Consider the following 23,756-nt stretch of genomic DNA (forward strand, 5'->3'; position numbering starts at 1 on the left):
ATTGTCCTTCACACCCTGCTCCATGCTCATTTTTTCTCAATAACAAAGGCCAATGTGTCCAATTCAGTTTGCTAGTGAAGCTTTTAGCTACATTTTTCATTTGCATGACAATAGCTCAGCTGTTTTTAAAATACTGCAGGTTTTCTAGGAACGTGCTATTTTTCCGACAAGTAGCGGTATAGCATGACTGTGTTTATATTCTACACACAACCTTGCAACCAAGCAAGCTGAGGGAATAAACAAACAGACTCTACTTGAACGTTTCTATCTCTCAAAGTGTGTTGGGAAATCAGATTCGTTTAGAGAGTCAGTTCATTCAGATGGTTAATTTGAATGAACTGGTTCAAAACCATAACATAAATACTGTTATTTAACACTGTTATTCAGTTATATGTTGTCTGTATGCTATACGGCTGTTGTTTTATTAGTTTAGTGTTTAGTATAAATGTATGTATTATGTTTTTAAGTTATACCATTGATTTCTTTATTGATAAATACTGTTCTTTTTAACTTTCTTAACTCTAAACTTAATTGTATATAATCATAATTTTATATTATATTTAAAGTTTGGGTATCTGGAAGATTGCTAAAATAGTCTCTTTTGCTCTGCAAGGCTGAGTTTATTTGATTAAAAATACATGAACTATAGTAATATTGTAAGATGTTATTAAAATTTGATATATATATTTTTTTAAATGTAATTTATTCCTGTGATGCAAAGCTGAATTTTCAGCATCATTACTCCAGTCTTCAGTGTCACATGATCATTCTAATATGCTGATTTGCTGCTCAAGAAACATTATTATTATCAATGTTGAAAACAGTGCTGCCTAATATTTTTTTTGTGGAAATCATGTTGCATTTTTTTCAGGATTCTTTGATGAATAGAAAGTTAAAAAGAACAGCATTTATTTGGAACAGAAACATTATAAATGTCTTTACTGTCACATTTAATCAATTCTTACTGACCTCAAACCCCCACATTTATATCTGATGAAGCTCCCTAATATTGCTTCATTGTCTTTGTTAGTAGCTTGTAATGTAGCTAACTCCTTTTTTACTACTAAAGAGCAGCTTTAATATAGTTTAAATTATGAATAGTTTGACTTGACAAGCTACAGTTTCAAAGTAGCTTCCCCAACACATAATAGAATCACTAATATCACAATTCTTTGAATATGCATATCCTCTGTTGTATAATTGAACCCATACATTATTCTAATAACTTCTTTTTATGTGTACGGATTAGCTTCACAGTGATTTTACTACAGTTAAAGGGATGTTGTTAGGATGCAAGGCACAGAGCGGCACAGCCTTGAAGGATTTAGTCCTTTTATAAAAAGGCATCAATAGCAAAGAAGAAAAAAAGACTAATTTTAAATAATTGCGTTCAATAATGTACATGTAATATAGCTCTTTAGCCTAACTGCAAGCTGCAACTTGGCACATTAGTGTAGAATTCAATTGATGTACAATCAACAGCTTTGAATATGGCTAATTCATTCTATTTTTAAAGCTGGAGATGTGTTTTGTGAATTAGTGTAGTGTTAATTTTGTGTGTCTTATTCCAGTCAGTCAGTGGGCAGCACATGGCAAACTGTAGCTGACCTTGTGAGGCAGGAGAAGCACACAGTGTCTGGGCTTTACCCCAATACTGTGTACCTGTTCATCATCAGAGCGGTCAACTCCTACGGCCTGAGTGACCCCAGCCCCATCTCAGAGCCAGTCCGAACACAAGGTTTGAATAGTTTCTGGGGTTGTGTGTGTGATGGCTGATTTTATCATTTGTGCATATCTGCATGATGTTTTGTATACATTTTCAGATGGCTCAGATGGTCATGGAAAAGACCAGGCACATGTACAGATTGATTTAGGAGGGGTGAAGGTTCGTCTACAGACACTGGAAGTCTTGAGCCCGTCCAGTATTCAGATCACATGGACTGTGAGTATGTGACGTGCGTGACGTGCTGTACGTATGTATGTGAACGTGCATTTTGAATCATTTTTACCAGGCTTAATATTTTGATTATTATAGATCATTAATAGTATTCATTTATAATATCAGCCATCTTATTACTTATCTGCAATAACATACAAATTATTATTCATGATTTGTTGTCACTGTCTGCTGAAATTGCCAATGAAACTGAATCATATATGTATGATATTATTTCAGCTTGACCGGCACCCTCGCTACATTCAAGGCTACAGGCTGTATTACAGGCCTGTGGGGAGCGCATGGATGATCCAGGACATAAAAGCAGGTTCCCCACACACTGCTGTCCTGAAAGAGCTACACAGAGGAAAGGAATACGAGCTCAAAATGAGACCGTATTACAACGAGTTCCAGGGGATTGACAGTGAAATCGCAGTGGTTCGCACTCCTGATGAAGGTAAGACTTGTTTTGATACTCTAGTCTTTAGCTTTTACTTTGTATGACTTTCATTTTACCCTCTAACTTTTGCTGTAATGTTAATGTTTTGTCATTTGCCCATCATATTTCTGCTTTTAGTGCTCATCGGCCCTCCTCAGGGAGTCAGCGTGGTGCAGTTAAGTAACAGTTCGACCGTGCGAGTGTCCTGGCAGCCTCCTCCCCCTGATGTGCCGGAAGAGCTCATACTAGAGTACAGGGTGAGAACGGTGAAGCCTTTATGCAGACACCCTCTCTGTGGCCACTAGGTAAAATGGTAACGCTGAAGTCTGGTTTTGTGTCATACAGGTGTGGTGTGTAGGAAACGCGTCTCAGCAGGTGGTCAACAGGAGCGTGGATGGTGATGTGTTGTGGGTGCTGTTGGACGGGCTGTTGCCCGAGTCAATGTATCGTGTACAGGTTGCAGCGGTGACAATTGCAGGAGTGGGCATTCATAGCCAACCTGTGTTCATCTTCCTGAGTGAGTATCGCCATACTTTCCACCCAGGAAAATCTAGTAGTTGGTTTCTAGCTGGTTTAAGCTAGTCAACAAACTAGTTACCAGATGGTCATAGTAGCTAAAGATGGCCGAGCAGCTGATGACCAGCTCGGTCCTGCTTAAAACCAGCTTGATCCAGGTAATGTCGGGCTACCATTTTGGCTAGCTAATTACCATCTTTGTCAGATATTATCAGACTTGATTCAGCTAATAACCAGCTTGGCCAGCTAATAACTTTCTTGGATTATTGAATGAACATCTTGACCAGCTAATGACTGGCTTGATCCAATTAATAACAGCTTTAGACACATACATTTTGGCTAGCTAATAGGCTACTTCGCCAGTTATTTACAGGCTTGATCCAACTACTAACCAGCTTGGCCAGCTAATTGCCAGATTGAACCAGCTGATAACCTTCACGGATCACCGAATGCCATGCTTTGCCAGCTAATCGTTGGCTTAATTCAGCTAATAACCAGCTATTAATCCTGCTACTATGTTCCAAACACAGCTATAAGTTTAAGATGGATTTTTCCAGCAGGTTTAGGGAAAAAAATTACCACACAACTCTGATGGTCACATTTATCCCACCTGACAGATTCTTATCTTAGCATTTACTCGTATTTTATTTTAAGGAATCGAAAATGTTGAAAGTATTTCCATGTTGTGTGTCAGTTGAAGATTGAGTGAAATATATTTTGATAAAATGTTTCCTGTATAAGACAGGAAGCATTTACTCTTCTGTCTCTTTTCTAATTTTACATAATCCCTCTTATTCACTTTTTTCCATTTCCTCCTTATATCTTCTATCAGAAGTAGCAATAGATCAGTCCTTGTCAGTGGTGAAAGATGATAGTGTCAGCTTATCCGAGCAGATCACAGAGGTGGTCCGTCAGCCAGCCTTTATCGCCGGGATTGGTGTATCGTCCTGGATGGTTTTAATGGGCTTTAGCGCCTGGATCTACTGCAAACACAGAAGGAGGAAAGAACTTGGACACTATACTACTTCCTTTGCATACACGCCTGCAGGTACCTTTTTCTAGCACAAAACTAGCAGTGCACCATGTTTTCAAATGAGCTTTGTGATGATTTCTTTCTCATATTTTGTTCCTTAGTTGCACTCTCTCATGGTGATGGGTCAGATCTTATAAATGGAAGGTCTGTATCATGAACTCTCTATTCATCCAAGAATCCTGAAAAGTGTATCATGGTTTCCACCAAAAATATTACGCATTTTTGTTTTAATAAGAAATGTTTCTGAAGCATCAGTAAATTGGAATGATTTCTGAAGGATCATGTAACACTTTAACATCACAGGAGTAAATTACATTTGAAAATATATTTAAATAGAAAACAGTTATTTAAAATTGTAAATATTTCACAGTATTACTGTTTTACTGTATTTAAAAAATGTATGGTACTGTATGTGTAAATGTCTAATATAATTCAATGTGATTATCGTTAAATGGGTCATATTATGGATTTTATTTAATTTTCACATAAAAAGGGGAATATAGCATCTTACAAACACTGCAGCAAATAAAAGTAGAAGATGGAAAGCGATGGCTTAATATTATCCCTTTAAAAATAATTTATTATTATTATTTTTAAGAAATAATTTAATAAAACTATATACAAATATTTTATATTTTATGTAAAATAATCTATATTACATTAAATATTTCCTTTTCCTTACAGGCCATGTTTGCTGGAGTCCCACTTGGGTAGTTACCCTTGGCTGGCTGACTCGTGGCCCGCCAGCAACTTCTCTCGAAATGGAAAAGACTCAGTCAACTGCTGTGCAGGCACAGATCAATACTACAACAGTAAGATCTCTGTCATGGGCGGTCCTCTACATTATGGTACTGTCACACTTAAAATCATATCTCCCATAATAACTCATTAATCTGTTTTCCAGCTTCAGGATTATCAAATTATCTGAACCAGAATGGGAAGTACAGCCCAGCCTCTAATGAAGGCGACATATACTGTACCATCAACCCAACCGATGCAGATGGGCATGACCTGTGCAGCCTGGACTCTCAGGGTCCAGACCCGTACACCAGCACACCTGTCCTCTCCAAAACTGACCTCTACAGCATGGAGCAGGACCTGGACCAGTGGAGCCTTCAGTCCAGCCACAGTGGAGCAGAATATGCAAAACTTCAGTACCCAAGAGGCGAAAATGGTAGGAGCGACATTGATTTCGATCATGAAGGTTAACGGATTAATCCTTAAGGTATTAGGCAGGAATTATGCAGACAGATTGGATCAACAAGTGCTGCAACAAATGCTGATGATGAATTTTATGCAAATGGTCTTGAGTTCGGCCTTGTGACTGTTTCATGCTATTTTACAGCCAAACTGATGAAGCAGAAGACTCTGGGACAAACCTCCTCACCCCAGTGGTCTGATGTGTTGTCCCTACATTCAGCACAAAACAAGGAGGTTCAAAACACAGACAAAACACACAGGTAATAACCACCGCCATACTGTGGCAGTGTATTGGTAGACGTCCAAATAAACATGGTAGTTTACGGTAAATTTACTAAAAACAAAAGTGGCACTATCATGGTACATGTTCAAGCATCTCAAAAAACAAACGTGGCAAGTATGGCATTAAAATGGTATATGTCATAAAACCTTTGTGAAACCATGGTGCATGTCCAAAAACTGTGGACAATTGAAAAATTTAAAAACATGCTAATACCATGTTAAATGTCCAAAAAAAAACATGGCACCATGTCAAAAGACCATGGTATTTGTTCAAAAAGCCATGTTAACACCATGGTACATTTCCAAACTCATGGTACCATGTCACAAAAACATTATAATCATTGGTACAGTAGATATCCAAAAAAAACATGGTATTGCATTACCATGGTGCATGTCCAAAACCATAATACCATGCCATAAAACCATTGCAATATTATGGTAAATGTCCAAACCATGGGACCATGCCAAAATCCCATGGTAGTACCATGGTGCCATGTCAAACGACCATGGTACTTGTTCAAAAAGCAATATTAATACCATGGTACATTTCCTGGTACCATGATACAGCTCATGGTACCATGTCAGAGTACATATCTAAAAAACATGGTATTACCATGGTGCATGCCCCAAACCATATGCCAAAAATGCTATGGTAATGCCATGGTGCATGTTCAAAAGCCACAGCAATACCATGGTAAATTTCCAAACACACAGTACCATGTCAAAAAACATAATACCATGGTACAGATCTAAAATAAAACATGATATTACCATGGTGCATGTCCAAAACCATGGTGCCATGTCATAAAACCATTGTAGTACAATGATGCTTGTCTAAAAACAAATGATAAAGTGCAATTTAAAAAGAAAACATGATAATACCATGGCAAGTGTCTGATAACCATGGTACCTTGTCAAAATTCCATGGTAATACCATGGTACATGTCCAAACATCATGGTAATACCATGTTACTTTTTGATACTTTATTTGTAACAGTCTGTCAGCCAAGTTCCAGAAGATCTCATAAGATTATATATGTGCTTTTCAGTAGCTGTCGTTCTTCTTCTTCTTCTGACACTTTTGGATATAATTCTCCTTCTCTGAAAAGTGACCCAGTATGGAACCTGTGCTACATGGTAAAATGTAGTCTGGGTGATAAATTGAGGTCTTATCTAATCTTATTTGATGTTTCAGCTCAAAGTGACAGGGGCTAATGATGTTAGCGCTTAGAGCCGAGCCTTTTTGGCTGTTTGAGACGGGGCCGAGAGGCAGGTCACCAGACGTGGCTTCCCAGAATGAACCTTTAAGAATAGCCACGGCTTGGAATGAAGCAAATCCACGCATACCAGCGTTTGTCCTCAATGCTTTCTTCCTTTCACAACCAGTTTTTATCATCACCCTCCGTGAATGAAACTGCTTTGACAAATTTTTGATACGCTTTTTTACAATGCCGTCTTTTGTACCCACATCGGATTCTCTTTGATATGCTTTATTTTTATTTATTTTTCAAAGGACCACAGTCTGGTTTTATTTACCGCAGTCTTTTATCATGTAATGAAATCTGTGATTGATACATCAGGGGTCCTGAGTCTTTTGATATGTGTTCTTTTTATGTGCTTTTTTGGCCTTTGCTTTGTTTTACCCTTAGTTTGTGTTTTAGTAGTGTATTGAGTTTATAGGTTTAACTAGCATCCTAATCTATTACATCCCTATAGCCCTGAGAAGGATGAAGAGTGGTGTCCTCCTCTGCCTGAGCGAACTTATCTGATTGAGGGTCTGGAGGACGCAGCCACTCTGCCTTTGAGGGGAGAGGAAACCAACAGGGCCACAACCTACAGTCTGCAGTCCACTGCAACTCTCACACCCTCCCCCAGCGACGAGCAATACCCGGCTAACCCACGCCTGCAGCATCCAGACCTGCTGCCACGGTAAAAACACACATACACACATCAGGGCTTTGACAATAAAGAAATTGTTCACCCTTAAAGTCAGCATGAAATAGAAGTTCCGATAGTCTTTTTGTTCCATATTGTGACGTATATCAGAGTAAAACGGCTTGTCAAACAAGAAAACATTTAGGGCTGGGCTTGATTTTGTCCATGGGGAATTGATTAGATGGTTGTGGTTTGCTATTGGTGGATCTCATGTGAGTGACAGGTTGTCCCACCCTCACGCCAGTAAACACGTCATCAGAGAAGAGAAGAGGTGTTGCTGAAAGTTATTTTGATTAAAGATTACAAGGGCACATGAATTATAATAATAATGTGAATGGATAAATCATTTATAATAAATACTGTAAAATTCAATAAAAAATTACAATTGTCCATTTTGATTTCATGATGACTTTAAAAAAAAATCTCAGTTACTGTTCATCTTAATGTTATGTTTTCATTCTTCTGTGGAACATACATTTTTGAAGAATATCCTGGCTGCATCCTAAAAGAATCACCCTGAACGTATCAAGTCTTCTAAAGTGATGTGAAATTTAAAATATTCATTAAGTTGACCAACCATATTTAATTTGACAGCTCAACATTATCAATGAATATTAATAAATAGATACAATACAGCAGCAAATTTCTGAAGGATCATGTGACACTGAAGACTGGAGTAATGATACTGAAAATTCAGCTTTGACATTTCAGGAATAAATTACATTTTAAAATATAATCAAATAGAAAATAGTTGTTTGACACTGTAGTGATATATCACAATTGATACTGTTCTTGCTGTATTTGTTATCAAATAAATGGTGCCTTGGTTAACAAACTTTTTTCTAAAACATTTAAAGGTGATCTAAGTTTCTTTTTTACCTTAACTGAACAGCTTCGGAGTCATTGGAATGGTTATATTACTTATTTCGGGTTGAATGGTGGTCGTTTCGCACCCCCCTGGTGCCCGTGAGCGGAAAATACGCACTTGCAACTTTGAGCCGGCGGGCCGCCGGCCGCCGCGTCAGGAAGTATCGCGTGATATCAGGTCTCGCGATGTAAACAATTGCTTTACGGCCAAAAGAAATCTGCTAAAATGCCGTCATTATTGCGCTCCCTCACGCTGTTCGAACCCGAATGAAGAAGACGTTTTAAAGAATGTCCCATCTGCTTTGATGTCGTTGATCTGCTAGCCTCTGGTGTCTGAGAATCGCCAACGAGTTTTTACAACAGTGTTGTCAAATATCTATTCCGAAGCTGTGGGGGGAGCTCTAGAGAGAAACCTGCGAGCAAAAAGCGAGAATACAGCGAAGAAATCCCGAAACTACTGAGCCCCGCTTTAAACATCTCACTGAATCCAAACTTTTGAACAGAAGTATATACAGTATAAGACTACACTGTTGTGTAGTGTAAAATAATGCTTATAAAATTATTCAAATACAATTTTTTTTTCTTGTTCTTTTTTTCTGATTTGACCATGTTTTGCAATGACAGTTAGCCTTAGAGTCTAAAATGGCATAAAACAAACAAACTAAATTGTTAATGTGTTTCGTTCAACAGGAAAGCACAGTTTACACACAGTGCACAGTTTGCTCTCTCCAACCCAAAGCCGTTCACCAAGACAGAGTCTCTCATTGGCAGTGTTCCCCACCACAGCGGCCCCTGGAGAGACATTGCAGAAATGGAGGAACTATTCTCCAACAACACAGGTACAAGTAGGCCCTTCAACACTGCAAAAATGACTGTTTTTATTACATTTATTGCTAATGATTATGGATGGAGAACATAATCTTTGTTTTCTTACTGCTATTAGGAGAATATACGTCGTTTACATCCTCAATTCAGAAGCCAAGGCCTAAGAAGAAATCTCAGAGGGATGATGGCCTTGTGAAACGTGAAGTGTTGAAACCAGGCAGTAAGAACCCACTTAGTTAATAAATTATTATTAACAGGCTGTCTTTTTACATGAGTCATTCAACCAGTTCTTCTAAAACACTGATGCGTTCACAAAACAAGTGAATGTTGCATTTATGAGTGAGTCATCATTGAATCATTCTTTCATGCCAAAGATGGTAAATTAGTAAGGATAGTATGCCAAAATGCAGTTCCAAGTTCACTGACTATCTTCATGAACGAGTCATTGAAACATTAACTCAACCAATTTGTTCACACACACACTGATTCGTTGATTTGTTCTGAGACGAACAACGGTTTTTGGTTTCGATTCTTTTGGAACTAGTTTCGTTGGCGGAGCAAATACAAAGTAACTGGCAATATTGTGCCTAAAAGGAACATTACCAACTCTTAAAGAGACGAGAAGTGTTGAAACCAGGCAGTAAGAACCCACATAGTTAATAAATTATTGACTGAAAGCAACTAAAGCAGTTCTCTAATCTGGGTTTTTACTTTGCACATTTTTTATTTTGGGAAACTTTTATTTTTACTTCACTACATTCCAAAGATTAATATCATACTTTTTACTCGACTACATTTCATAAAAGCATGTCGTTCCTCGTTATTTTGATTTAAATCGTCACCCGAGACGCGATAACGGTGTCTGATTTGTTAACAAACTGATTATTTTCAATGAACCTGTTAAATCGGTTTGCATATCACACTGAATGATTCATTTGTGAATTGGACTGATCCGATAACGCAAATTAATGCCCATAAATCTTCCCCGTCTCTGTAGCAGTTTCTAATAATGTGAAACTAGTATGTTTGTATAGTGTTCTTTTTAAAATGTTAACACATTTTGCCCTATGTGACGTCTGTTTTTATGTTTATATTTGTCACCACACATTTTCACACATTTTGATTTCCCCATTTTTATTTCATCAATCAGTACTTTTAATACTTAAGTACATTAAAAGTCAAGTACTTTTGTACAAAATATTAGTGCATTCCTGGAACTGGGCGTCATTACACTACATCCTTATGCATCGCTTTCTGCCAGGACTTTTACGGGCTTTTCCCAAATCACTGAAGTGACCTCTCTGTGCGGGTTAGCGGTAGCATTAGCCATCAGGCAAGTGTTATTTAAATAAACTCCTGGTGTACTTACAAACTTTCCAATGCCTCGTTTTATGAGTACAGACCCTATTTGTACTACTGTAGAAGTTTGGTACCATTCTGGGCATTATTAGTGGGGTAATTTACGAGATACATCCTTGGATCCATTAGCGCCTGCACTAAGCCATCCGGCTGATATCTCTAAATAAGCTCTAACTTTAATAATGTTCGACCAAGGGAAAAAAGGCTTCTGGGGGAAGTGTTTGGCTCGAGGTCATGGTGCAAAGGACCCTAGGTTGATTTTACTCCGAACCATCCCTTTAAGACTTTACCTAGAGGTATGTTTTATTAGGCTATCTGTATTTATACTCAAGAGCTTAATTTGTGTACTTTGTCCACCATTGTCTGTAATAATGGAGTGTATAAATGATCATTCACACTTTCGGTTTCTGCGTGTCTGCAGACCTGCCGCCTCCACCTGAGCCTCCTCCTCTAACAGAGGGCCCTCTCAAGCACCTGACAGACGTAGCGGACAATGGCGGGAGCAGGACGGCCCGGCAGCACAGAGAGAGAAGATCCGCAGACCGCAGAACAGCTGCACAGTGGAGCACGGAAGGTCAGACTTTAGGGTTACTACTCAAAATCAGCCCCAAAACACCTACACAGCAATTCAATAAAATATAGGATGCAGTTTTTAAAATAAAATGGTAAAATAAAGCACAAAATATAAATATATATATATATATATTTATATTTTGTGCTTTATTTTACCATTTTATTGGGATGGTTTTATTTTTATATATAAAAAGTAACACTATAGGATCATGGATGGGAGTTTAGCACAGGAAACCATCACTCTAATCATCACTTCTGTGTGTTGCTTTTTTTGTTGTTTCTTGTCTTGTCATTTGGGACTGTTGAATATTTTCCTGCATAGATGAAGATTTAATCCAGTATTTCAAAGCAAACCTGCTGTCCAGCGGTCAGATGTCCAGCCACTGTTCCCTCGTGAGAAGCTCTGCCTCTCAATCCTCCGCAACCTTGCGTTCCTTGGGGGCAGGAAGGAGGAGAAATCAGGTTAGATGAGTTTGTTTGGGACTGTGTGTCTTGTCTGGTCGCACATGGTCTGAATAAGTTCATTAATCGCTCGCCACACGTAGGGGCCTTGGAGCGTTGTAGTAAATTAGCAATCGATAAGCTCCAGGACACTGAGCGCGCAGAGCTGGAAACACACTAAATGAATCCGGCAAATGATTACATTTCCACTTTTTTAAAGAACTGCGATGTCTCATGTGGTCTTCATGGTATTGATATTTCCAATGAATACTAAAACTACTACCCATGTTTGTCGGTAAGAATATTACTGCATGTGCTTTCATATTCCAGGATTAGATTGCTTGGCAACAAAATGATAATTTGATGTCATTTTGGGCTTGTTTATTTTCAGAACATGATATGAAGAGAGGAAGTTGTCCTTGCGTCCTGTCGTTCACCGCTCTACATGCAACATACGCCATGCAGTGTATATGCCTCCACGCTCTGGTCCTTCACCCCTCTGATTTTTGTCTAGGTATTTTTTTAGAAAACGTTCTTAAATGATCCATTGTTGTCCTACCTCTGTATGTATATATTTTTACTATGTTTTTTTGTGTCAGGAAAAAGCATTCCGGATGGTGTGCTATTTTATTTATTATTATTTATTGTATTTATTAGTAAAAAAAATTAAAAAAAAACTATGTTTTAGATGAAAACTAAAACACAAATCTAAATTTTAGATGAACATGATGTTTGAATGTATCTGGTTCATACATGTATGCCTCAATGTCTACATGTGATAAAAAGCTGTTTGAACATTTTCGTGAAAAATATAGCAATGTTATCAGGATATGTGAACAAACCATTATACATTAGTAAGCCTGTAGAATACCAGATATTTCTTGTTGTAAATCCTCACTAGGACTGTCACCTTGTTACCCTGTGCTCACTGAAGGGTTTTTCTTTTCTCCTGAAGAATGATTTGCACCATGTCAGACTGTTTTTCACAAATGCATCAATCATATGCAGATTGCATACAAAACAATAAAATTCATGTTCTAAGACATGTTTTATAGTACTGTTGCTGATATGGATTTCTTATTGTATTATTGTGTATGGAGAATGGAAAATGAATAATGTAATCTCAGTCTTTCGTTTGCGAATTTGATTGGCTGAGCGGAATTACAGGAGCACCGATTCCACTGATAAGGTGCGATCACTTGAATTTTTAACATGCGAATTCACCTCATTTACAAATATAAAGTTGCTTGGTTTGGAAGTGACCTCTGAGTAAGGTTTTTTTTATTTTTTTTATTAATCGCTATTCATCGTTCCACTACTGACATTGAATGACTGCAAGTTACATTGATATGCCAGTAGGTGGCGACAAGCGGGCTGTCTTTTTAAATGAGTCATTCAACCAGTTCTGCATTCATGAACAAAACAAGTGAATGTTGCATTTATGAGTGAGTCATCATTGAATCATTCTTTCATGCCAAAGATGGTAAATTAGTAAGGATAGTATGCCAAAATGCAGTTCCGAGTTCACTGACCATCTTCATGAATGAGTCATTGCAATTTGTCCACACACACTGATTCATTAATTTGTTCTGAGACGAACAACGGTTTTTGCTTTCGATTCTTTTGGAACTAGTTTCGTTGGCGGAGCAAAAACAAAGTAACTGGCAATATTGTGCCTAAAAGGAACATTACTAACTCTTAAATTCTTGTTTATTGAACTGTCTGACAACAACATTATCAATAATGTCGTAATATTGCTTAATTATCTTTGTGTTTTTCAGAGGCGGACAGAGTACACAGCTTCATTACTTGAGTAAAAGTGCAGATACCCCTTGCTAAATTTTACTCAAGTACAAGTAAAAGTACTACAGTCAGATAAGTAAAAGTACTGAAGTACTTGTTTTTAAAAGTACTTGAGTATCAAGAGTACAAGAGTACATTTTCTAAATATTGCATTACTACTGCCACAGTGCTTACATTGGTAAACACAGCAAACACTTGAAGCGAAAACTATCATTAACTTGTTCAGAAAATTGAAATAGTCTGGCGAGGTGGGGCCACGGGTTGGCACATTCCCGGGATGGACCTGCTGTGTTTTCATCCATTGTTTCGTCCATGGTTTCGTCTCTTATCTAAATCTGACCATGGAGTTGACTTTGGCGGAAAGCTGAAGGTGATTGCTGATAGGCTGTCCCAATCAGTGGCGCCTGCACAATCCAATCACGTTTGAGAGGGAAACAACAAATTGAGGGTTTCTGAGATTTTTCTTTTTTCCTTTTCTTTTTTTTTAGAAGAAGTAATGGGTACTCACGGTTATGGATAGAAATGTAGCGGAGTAAAGAGTACAATATTTGCCTCTCAAATGTACTTGAGTAAAGTCATGACTCATGAGTACTCCCCAAAAATGACACTCGAGTAAAGTACAGATCCCTCAAAATTGTACTTAAGTACTGTACTCAAGTAAATGTACTCCGTTACTGTCCGGCTCTGGTGTTTTTACTAAAAACCAAATTGGCAAATATTTATGGCCCAATGCAGAGAGTCTCGCGTGACCATACAAATACCTACTAATTTTATTTAGATGGAAAGCTACAAGCCAGTGATTGAATTCCTCTCTTCATAAATTGAATTTACTCCCTGAAATGGCTTAACTGCCACATAAATCAAAAGACTGTTATTTTGGTGTTGGAGTTGTTCGACTTTTTTAAGGACAAAACACCATTAGCACAAGAGCATCAACACAACTGCAAATCAGACATGTGAACTTTCAGTCGCTTAGAAACGTGTGCAGAATTAGACAACATGTTTATACACCAGCCTGTTTTGAGCACATTAACTATGGCCTAATTATAGTATTGTGGTTTAAGTCATCCACAAAAATGTGAACCAGAGGAGAATGTGAATGTGTCTCACTTGAGACCTTTCTCCAGATATCATTTTGAAATTTTAACAAACACTTGATCTCTACATGTCTCTCTGCCTCTGATTCTGACCCCACTCACCTCTTGCTGCCGAGGCACACTCGAAATCACACAAGTCGGCAACACACAGCCTTAATTAACTCACATGTGATATTTAAAACCCTGTGGGGCCCTCTGGGTTTAAATAAGAAAAACATTCGAAAATGTATGCTAGTGATGATGGGCCGTTGCTGGGATACGTGTAAAGTTATCGGTAATGCTGTTAAATTTGGGTCATTGAGTGAATCGGCCTGTCCTTATACTCAGTCACTTAACACATATGATGCCATATGAAATGTTTCCATCCAAGTCGGTTCCTTGAGACAATTAAAGATGTTTAAAATCTCTGCATTGATTGGTGGGGAGCTTTTTGTTAGGATTGTATTGCAGCGGGATCCCTCATTGCTGGGGTATTATCCAGAGAATTTGTGGAAGAGACTTGAAATAGAGGCCTTTGTTGTTAATTAAAGTCAGCATGAAACAGAAGTTTGGATAGTCTTTTCAAGAGTGAAACGGCTTCTCGAACAAGAACGTTTTTGGGGCGGGGCTTGATTTTGTCCATTGGGAATTGATTGGATGCAGTTCTCATGTGAGTGACAGGTTGTCATGTGCTGACTTTGATGTAAATGATAAATAAATGATCCATCAATCAGTAATTTTACTTAAAATACTTACATTAAAAAGTAAGCTCTTACTTCTACTCAAGTATAATTTAAAAGAAGTAATTGTACTTTTACTGGAGCCTAATATTGGCACAGGTTCCACGTAAAGTATTCGTACTTTTAACTTTACTTGATTTACGCACTTCTTCTACCATGTTTGAGCGCAGTGGATCAGGGTTTTATACTGTGATTTTCAATCCACAAGACAAATGGAACCGAAGAGAGGCTGGTTGACTCCAACTTTGAGTAATTTCCCATTTTAATTCATGTGGATTAACTGAGCTACAGCAAGGCCTGTGTTGGATCATAGACTAATGAGGAGAAACGACTGACAGAGTGCCTTAATTCAGACATATGGGGAAATGTGCTCTAGAGTGTGTAATGAACTTGCATTATATCTAAGATGTAAATGACTGTTACTTTTGATTTATTATTGACATTTGAAACTAAAAACACAGTTCCAGTCAGAGGCAGAAGTAACAGTCAGACTGAAAATATCACAATTTTCCAATTCTGGCACTGAATTTGCTAGTCACTCAGTATCGCTAGGAAAGTAAAATGTGTTCATGCTGAAAGGCTCAGCTGCTTAATTATGATGAGATCAATTCAGCACCTGACATTACCATTTTAATCTTTTTTATGTCAAATAGATTGTGAGGGAAAATTATCCTAAAAGGTACAGGCATTTGTTTATTTTCCTGCTTACAGACCCATTTATATTGTTTGAGAAAAATGACATACCTTGTGATAAAGACTTTATGCAATACAAACAGATGGCATGTTGTTTGCAAAAGTAAATCATTTGTTATATTTATAGTTAAAATAATTTGAAGCAATATAATTTAATAATTTTATTTAATGATCTAGAATTTAGATTATCATTCCACCAAAGCCAAAAATTCGATTTCGGACGCAGCGATGGAGGCTCCGCATTCGGCTGTACGCATAAAAAAGAAGTATACTTTGGGCTTAGATGTATAAAGATGTATTAAGATCTAGGGCTAGGCTATAAACCTGAAGAGAAACAATTTGAGTTAATTTAAATGTATTTGTTTAATGTTCTATATGTAAAGTGTTTTGAATGAATAAATTAGGCATTTCAATAGCGCTTTCATATGTAGGCCTACTGTACACCAAAATCGCTTTACAATTATGTCAGGGGTCTCTCCTCAACCAGGTATATTTCAGAATGTCTTCTAAAATTGAGGCCTTCTTTCTTACTGATTACCACTACTTGCTTTTTCAGTGTTTAAGCTCATTTTTGCACCGTTGAAAAAGCACTAGGAGAAGATTGGAAACTCAACTGCTTGAAGCCATTGTTTCAGTTGTAAAATGGATTTAGACGAGCACAAATCTAATTAGCCAATTAGTTAGCCAGCAGCACTGATCCACAGTGACGTTTAGCCTAATGAATCCGACACACTGCGTTGTTTGCCGCAGTTCCCTCAGCACTCTGAAAGGAATCGTGTTTCCCAACGTGAGCTTTCAGCACCTTAGAAGCCCTTCAGACAAAACACAGGAGGATTACGGCGAATGTGATCATTTAGCCATTGCTGCGTCATTTCAAAATCAACGCCTATGACACAAAGGTTGACGTCAGGATGCATTACTATGCTGAGGGCATTCTGCCTTGTACAATTTCACCCCTGGGAACAAATACAATGAAGCTTGTATAATTGAGGAGTGAATTAATTCTGCATCACAAACTCCTCATTATACATTATAAACTCTGATTTCTCTCTTGTACCCCATGGAGCTAGTTTCGATGGCCACAAATCATTAATTTAAAAAGCCCCTTTCATTCTGTCTGTTCCTAGTCTAGTTTGTGTGTGTGTATGTGTATTTATTATAATTACTAGTCATAGTAAAACAAATTCATCCATCTCTTTTTTTACAAAGAAGGTACATACAATTTTGTTTTATATGTAAAAAAAAAAAAAAAACAGATAAAACAATTGGCCAATATAAAGTACAACATTGGATGGGATCTTATTTCACAAAAGGAGACAAGAGTATAAATAGTATTTCAGTAGACCTAATAATCATCCTGTCTATTTGAAGTCATGACCCCTACTTGTTTATTATAATTAGTATTAATTAATTTATTATTCTATTACATTTTCACATTTCTTGATTTAAATCCAACATAAAATCTTGAGTGTAATTTACAGTGATTACATATTCTATGATACTTATGAATTTTGGAACCCTAAATACAATTCGCAGAAGTAAAAACCTAAAAATAGGCTATAAACAAACAACTAGATGCACTAGTCCTCAGCACCCAAGAGAGATGCCAGTGAAAAACAAGAAACAGTTGATTTGTAAGGAGAGCAAATCACATGTTTATTTTCTAAAATAAAAATAAAACTGAACACCTCAATATTGCAATAAATCAAGGTCGACACAATAGCCTCTTAAACGTCTACAAACACTCAAGTCTCAGTTGAGCTCAAGTGCTCAAAAAGGCCATAGTAAACCAATATCCTTCAAAAAGATCGCTTTAAAACAACAGATAAATAAAATAACGTTGAGTAATATGAAATAGTCAAAGCCTACTTGCACTGGACGTGCTGGTTTCGGCCCCATCTCTCATGAAACACCTGTGATTCAGCAACTACACTAATGCACGCACATTTGTGTAAAGTATAGCCTTGTTGACAAGTTTGGGTGAGTAAGGGCAAAACGCACAAGATGTAGTACCTTTAATGCCCTGTAGATGGCGATATCGCTTCTTTATAGCAGAAATAAAGTGCTGAAGAAAAAGTTAGGTGCCATAAAATGTAAACAGTAATTGCACTACTCATCACAATGTACTGTAGTAAAGAGTACACTTATTAAAAATGTAGTCAAGAAGAGAGTAAAAGTTTCTAATATCTTTGATACTCAGTAAAACTACAAAGTAGCCAAAAATATACTTAAGTACAGTAACTAATTATATTTACTCAAATACTTTACACCACTGCCATCTGAATCTTTTCCCGAAACAATCAGACAAAAACGTTTAGATTTTTTTTCCCAAGAGCGCTTTTATAAACACAATGAGTCTGTGAAAGCAGACTTTTACACCTGTCTGGCCCGATGGCGTTTAATGTCCGACAACGGACAACCTCTATTCCCATTTACTGTAACCACTTGTTAGCAACTTCCTTTCTCAAGACAAGTAAAAGGAGAGTATTACTGATGTATTTTATTTGACTGTTATTTTTTTAAACAAAACATTAAAATATCTTACATTGTTGTAACCACAGACCATATTTTAAACCCAATAAAAAAACAAAAAAAAAACACTGACTTCAGGAAGTGTTAAAATGCTAATTAGCTTCTGGGATTTGCCATACAAAAATACAACATCCTTGCCGCCCGCACTCAAGTCTCAGGCCTTCATAGTCTCAAAAATAATGTAGACCTATTAAGTATGTAAGTATGTTCATGAATATGGTGTAGGCCTCATGAACACCATAACTTTTGGATACCTGACTGAGCCATACCATGTTTGATCTGTAAATATTACAGGGAAGATCTGTTTTCCAGACAGAAAACATAAAAGTAGGCCTATCCCTTACAGAGACACTATGAGGAACACAGTGCCGGTATGTTGGGTGCACTGTATGATCAATAAGTTATGACAACAGAAGTTTTTACATTACTTTAACGTTACTTTTTTATGTTATGCAAGATTCAACTCATTTTTTTAAGTCAGTTTAATGTAATTCTGGTTGAAACGACTTAAACATCCAAGTTGATTGTACTTAAGAATTTAAAGGGTTAGTTCACCCAAAAATTAAAATTCTGTCAGTAATTACTCACCCTCATGTTGTTCCAACCGCGTAAGACCTTCGTTCATCTTCGGAACACAAATTAAGATATTTTTGATGAAATCTGAGCCATGTTTCACTCCTCCATAGGCTTCCAGTGTGACCGAAACTTGCTGGCCCAGAAAAGTTATTAAAGAGATCGTTAATATAGTCCAAGTGACTCCAGTGGCTCAATCTTAAGTATATCAAGCGACGAGAATACTTTTTGTGCGCAAAAACAAACAAAAATAACGACTTTATTCCACTATTCATTTCCTTCTCTCTGGATGTCTAGTTGGTTTGCGTAGTGTTTTTGCGCAGCGCGTCTGTGTTACACGTCACCACGTAGGCTCACTATTGGCCGACGCCGGTCATGTGTGTGTTGCGTGATGACGTGCAACACAGACGCGCAGCGCAAACACACTACGAGGCCCAGAGAGAAGGAAATGAAAAGTGGAATAAAGTCGTTATTTTTGTTTGTTTTTGCGCACAAAAAGTATTCTCGTCGCATGATAAACTTAATGTAGTGCCACTGTAGTTACTTGGACTATTTTAACGATGTTTTAATAACTATTCTGGGCCGGTGAGTTTCGGTCACACTGGAAGCCTATGGAGGAGTCAAAATTCTGTCAGATTTCATCAAAAATATCTTAATTTGTGTTCCGAAGATGAACGAAAGACTTACATGGTTGGAACAACATGAGGGTGAGTAATTACTGACAGAATTTTCATTTTTGGGTGAACTAACCCTTTAATCAGAATCAGAATCAGAATCAGAAAGAGCTTTATTGCCAAGTGTGCTTGCACCCACAAGGAATTTTTCTTGGTACTGAAGCTTCCAGTGCACATATACAAATACAAATACAACAAGAACATAGTAATACAAATTCTAAGAATGAAAATATATAAAAAATAAATAAAAATAGTATAAAAGTAAAAAAGTAGGGTCACAGTTGGGTTTAGTCTGAATAAACATTTAAGGCAGCAACTTTGTTTACAGTGTGTGTCTTCAGAAAACTTCAAGCACTACTATCAGTTAAAAGTACAGTCATGCTGTTAAAAAGGACATGCAGGGATTCCCTTTTCCATTTGGCCACAGATGTATAAGCTGCATACTCCCTATTTATCCTACACTCTCAGAAAACAAGGTACAAAATAAGTACCTTATGGTATTGACCAGTGACAGTTCTGTACCTTTTTTTCTTCTGAGAGTGTATATGGTAAAATGTCTCCCTCTGCTGGTTGTAAAATGTGCACAGCATCCTCATCAACTACAAACCATTTAACCACATTGTTTTAATCTAAGCTGTTTTGGATCATATGAATAATGTGTATGAGTAAGGTGCCACTGCTCTTTAATCCTTTCGCAAATACAAATATAAAAAAGTCAAACCTTCATCTTCTTTCCTGAAAAGGAAAATATCATTAAAGTGTAAATGGTTCATTTATGAAGTTCCAGCTGCTATTATGTTCAGTGTCCTGCAGAGGATTTATGTTTTATTAGTTCCTGTCGGCAGATGAGCTCTATTTTTATCTGTTCATTACTTTCTATGTTCTAGTCTGCTGCATTACTGTAATGTGAAGGCTCTAGGTGGCATCTAATGTCTAAGAAGACATGGAGCTGAAGAAGCTTTTAAAATAAAGGCCCAAAACTGTGGCGGTAAATACATCAATATTTAATTTGGGGGGAAATACATTTTTTGCCATGTTTTGGTGTCATTTTGTATGCTTAAAAAAATTTATTCACATATTCTTTCTGTAAAACAAATACATATTGATAAATTATGGCGAATTATAAATGATTGCACGTTTCTTCTTTCGTAATCTGTTTTATGGACCTCCTTAAATTAACAGAAATAAAAAATAATAAAATGATTATAATGGGAAACAAGAATTAGTCATGTTTTTTTTTTTTTTGAATCACCTGAAAAGCTGCTTGTCAGTTTGCGGTAAACTTTTCTATGATGCGTCTATATTGTGAATTGAAAGTACTTTGTCATCAGTATTAGTGAAAACTACTGCAAAATAGTTTTGTATTTTCAGCAGATTCTCTTAAGCACTCATTGGGCCTCTCTGATTGGCTGCTGGTCTGACTGCTCTATTGTTCCTCTCCGCTCTCCACCCAGCTCCTGTGCCCTCACAAAAAAAGAACTGCCAATAGCTCATGGAAATCTGCCTGCCTTGGCTTAATTGAGCTTCACACTATTCAGTCTAATAATATTTTTTGGGGGAAGAAAAAAACAGGTAGGTTATTCTTTTTCATATTATATGTTTGGTTGTTGTTGTTCGGGTTGGGGTTACAAAAGTTGGTTTTAGGCCATCATCAATAACGTTTTTGTGGTCGCAGATGATTTGATGGGGTTTAAATGCTGTAAAAAAAAATTGTAAATAGTGTTCTGAAACTAGTTTATCTTTATTTACAGTATACCAGAAAAATATAAGGGTATCATTTTTTGTCATCATTCATTCATGGACAAATTAAACCAAAATGACTTAGAAATTTTCTAAGAATTCAGAATTTATTTAAATAACTGTAAAGATTTATTTTTTTAAATTAATTGTAATTTAAGCTCTGCTCTTTTTGATGGAAAACCTAATAAATTGTTATTGTTCACTAAAACTAAAAATTGTTTTCGTTCATTGAAATGAAGCTGAAATAAAGTATAAATATTATAAACTAAGAAAAGCACATGACAAAATTGATTGTTAATTTGTTAACATTAGTTATTGTATTAACTAACATGAACTATAACCATGAGCAATACATTTGTTCGTCTTTGTTAAAGTTAGTTAATAAAGATCCAGCTGTTCATTATTTGTTCATGATAGTTCACAGTGCATTAACTAATGTTAACAAATCCAACTTTTAATTTTAATAATGAAATAATAATAAAAATTAACATTAACAAAGATTAATAAATACTGTAATAACTAATGTTAACAAATGAAACCTTATTGTAAGGTGTTACCAACATAACAATAAAAGATCATTCCATATATTATCAATACTGTAGTATATAAAAAATTGTTAATAAATCCATGATTGATATATCACCTTCATGCTAATGCTAATTCATTTTAGCATTGACTATTTTTTTTGTTTTGTTTTGTTTGTAGGTGCAAGATGTACAGCTTTATGGGAGGTGGATTGTTTTGCGCAGGAATAGGGAACATACTCCTGGTGATCTCCACCGCCACAGACTACTGGATGCAGTACCGCCAGTCCAGCAACTTCATGCATCAGGGACTGTGGCGCTACTGTATGCCTGGAAAATGCATGACGCACACAGACAGCATCGGTGAGACCATCACATCACGGACTAAAAATGTATCCATTAGGATGTTGTACAAGGTACTTATACTGACTGACTAGTATCTGGTTGATTTGGAACAGCATACTGGGATGCGACCCGGGCCTTCATGATCCTGGCTATCCTAGCTTGCTTCTTTGGCATCATCATCGGTGTCATGGCTTTCATCAATTACTCCCCATTTGGCGGCTTTGACAAAACCTTTTCTGCAGGAATTCTCTATTTCATCTCATGTAAGAATGTTTTATTTATTCCTTGAATGTATCTGAAGTCACAGTTTATTTGCGAACCTGAGTTGGATTTTGTTGGCTGTACCTTCCAGGCTTCTTTGTGCTGCTGGCCATGGCTGTCTACACTGGCATGACAGTCAACTACTATGGAAAACGATATGGGAACTGGCGGTTCTCTTGGTCCTACATAATGGGTTGGGTTTCTGTGGTGCTCACATTCTTTTCAGGTATACACTAGACAAACTACACTTTTATTGAGAGCATATTAGCCCAGTACAGAAAAATGTGTGTATAAAAGTGTACATTTAAAATAGTGCAGTTCCCATAGACGTCTAGTGTTTGTTTTTACAAACTGAGGTACGAGTCAATGATATTTTCTGTGGGATATTCCTTTAAAGAACAAGCATTAATACAAAAAAACTGAAATGTTACATCATGAACACATGGGCAATGTCTCTCAGTAATTATTGAGGATTATTGTTGCTTATCATTCCTGGTGTTTCTCTGCAGGGATCTTCTATATGTGTGCTTACCGGATGCAAGAGCCAAGAGGCCCAATGTCACGCTGATGCTTCTCATCCTAGATCTGCTATTCGAACCCTTCAGTCTGAATGTGAACCATCATGTCATCCCTGATCCCTTCATTTTAGACCTGTCATTTATTGTTTATTTTAAAATCAGAACACAAACGAATAAATGACTAATACAAGCGTTCAGTTCATTTTATGTTTATACATAATCTAATTTCCAATATATATGTAATACATAATGGGCAGTTTAGGTTGGTATTAAAATAGAAGACTTTATATATATTTAGGTTTGGAAAAGTTTGAAATTTTTTTATAGTGAAATGTAGTTGAATTTCTTTTGTAATTTAATCTGCATTTAAACGTTTTACAAATTATATACACTATTCAAAAGTTGGTAAGATTTTTTATGTTTTTGAAACAAAAGTCATGCTCACCAAGGCTGCATTTATTTGATCGACAATACAGTAAAAACAGTAATATTGTAAAATATGTAGAATGAATTTGAATATAATTTATTACTGTGATGGCAAAGTGTGATCCTTCACAAATCATTCTAATTTGATGATTTGCTGCTCAAGAAATATTTCTTATTATTAACAAAGTTGAAAACAGTTGTGCTGTTTAATATTTTGGTGCAAACCGTGACTGGATTCTTTAATGAATAGAACGTTTAATAACATTTATTTGAAATAAAAATATTTTGCAACATTATAAATGTATTTACTGTATTTTTTGATCAATTTAATGCATCCTTGCTGAATAAAAGTATTACATAAAAAAAAAAAATCTTACTGACCCCAAACTTTTATCATTTTAGAGTTGACTTATTTCATAATTTGTGTAAAGTTTTTAAGTTAGAA

At 36.6% G+C, this 23,756-nt stretch overlaps 2 protein-coding genes across 3 annotated transcripts in view; both read left to right on the top strand.

Moving 5' to 3' along the window:
* Window positions 1–13,164, top strand: part of LOC311296517 (roundabout homolog 2) — a 70,358-nt gene extending 57,194 nt beyond the window's left edge. The window contains exons 12-27 of the mRNA XM_084418343.1: window positions 1,572–1,738; window positions 1,824–1,942; window positions 2,177–2,393; window positions 2,514–2,632; window positions 2,721–2,892; window positions 3,724–3,939; window positions 4,026–4,068; window positions 4,609–4,736; window positions 4,829–5,098; window positions 5,270–5,384; window positions 7,123–7,335; window positions 8,899–9,047; window positions 9,152–9,253; window positions 10,814–10,966; window positions 11,288–11,427; window positions 11,798–13,164. Coding sequence (XP_084274469.1) covers window positions 1,572–1,738; window positions 1,824–1,942; window positions 2,177–2,393; window positions 2,514–2,632; window positions 2,721–2,892; window positions 3,724–3,939; window positions 4,026–4,068; window positions 4,609–4,736; window positions 4,829–5,098; window positions 5,270–5,384; window positions 7,123–7,335; window positions 8,899–9,047; window positions 9,152–9,253; window positions 10,814–10,966; window positions 11,288–11,427; window positions 11,798–11,809 — 2,335 coding nt within the window. The 3' untranslated portion in view covers window positions 11,810–13,164. The remainder of the gene's footprint in view (window positions 1–1,571; window positions 1,739–1,823; window positions 1,943–2,176; window positions 2,394–2,513; window positions 2,633–2,720; window positions 2,893–3,723; window positions 3,940–4,025; window positions 4,069–4,608; window positions 4,737–4,828; window positions 5,099–5,269; window positions 5,385–7,122; window positions 7,336–8,898; window positions 9,048–9,151; window positions 9,254–10,813; window positions 10,967–11,287; window positions 11,428–11,797) is intronic.
* Window positions 13,165–19,580: 6,416 nt separating this feature from the next.
* Window positions 19,581–23,639, top strand: lim2.3 (lens intrinsic membrane protein 2.3). Of its 2 annotated transcripts, XM_084418345.1 has the most exons (6): window positions 19,581–20,485; window positions 20,952–21,069; window positions 21,943–22,124; window positions 22,220–22,369; window positions 22,459–22,593; window positions 22,877–23,639. In XM_084418345.1, the coding sequence occupies exons 3-6, from the start codon at window positions 21,950–21,952 to the stop codon at window positions 22,933–22,935; spliced, it is 519 nt and encodes a 172-aa protein (XP_084274471.1). In that variant the 5' UTR covers window positions 19,581–20,485; window positions 20,952–21,069; window positions 21,943–21,949; the 3' UTR covers window positions 22,936–23,639. The 2 variants fall into 2 exon arrangements, with proteins under 2 accessions (XP_084274471.1, XP_084274470.1); XM_084418344.1 differs by having other exon boundaries at window positions 19,581–21,069.
* The last annotated feature ends 117 nt before the right edge of the window (window positions 23,640–23,756 follow it).

This window comes from Rutilus rutilus (assembly GCF_951802725.1).
Source record: "Rutilus rutilus genome assembly, chromosome: 9".
Taxonomy (NCBI): domain Eukaryota; kingdom Metazoa; phylum Chordata; class Actinopteri; order Cypriniformes; family Leuciscidae; genus Rutilus; species Rutilus rutilus.